This window comes from Pteropus vampyrus, unplaced genomic scaffold (assembly GCF_000151845.1).
Source record: "Pteropus vampyrus isolate Shadow unplaced genomic scaffold, Pvam_2.0 Scaffold10501, whole genome shotgun sequence".
In the NCBI taxonomy this organism is placed as follows: Eukaryota; Metazoa; Chordata; class Mammalia; order Chiroptera; family Pteropodidae; genus Pteropus; species Pteropus vampyrus.
In genome coordinates, this window is record NW_011899282.1 from 1 (window position 1) to 314 (window position 314).

At 67.8% G+C, this 314-nt stretch overlaps 1 protein-coding gene across 1 annotated transcript in view; it reads right to left on the reverse strand.

The window, feature by feature from the left end:
- Positions 1-27: 27 nt before the first annotated feature.
- Positions 28-314, reverse strand: part of LOC111734960 (trinucleotide repeat-containing gene 6A protein-like) — a 3,087-nt gene continuing 2,800 nt past the window's right edge. Inside the window, exon 2 of the mRNA XM_023526828.1 lies at positions 28-292. Coding sequence (XP_023382596.1) covers positions 100-292 — 193 coding nt within the window. The 3' untranslated portion in view covers positions 28-99. The remainder of the gene's footprint in view (positions 293-314) is intronic.

Below are 314 nucleotides of genomic sequence, written 5' to 3' on the forward strand. Positions count from 1 at the left end.
CTAGGTGCACACACTCGCTGGACTCGACACCAACGGGCCAGCCCGGTCCCCAGATCTCGCTCCACTTCAGGGTGCTTCTGTACAGCCGCGAGAGCGGAGTCACGGCCCGAGGCAGAAGCCCCGAGAAGTGTGGCACCCCCACGTGACAGCACTTTGCAGCACGGCCCCCTGTGGCTTCCTCACTGAAGGGAGTCGGGGGCCCCCTTCCCCGCAAGCTCGCCCTGGGTGGGAGGGGCAGGCCTCGGGGTGCATGCTGGACACCCTGTCCGGCACACCGGGGGACAGAAGCCACCTAGAAGGAGGCCCGCATCCTG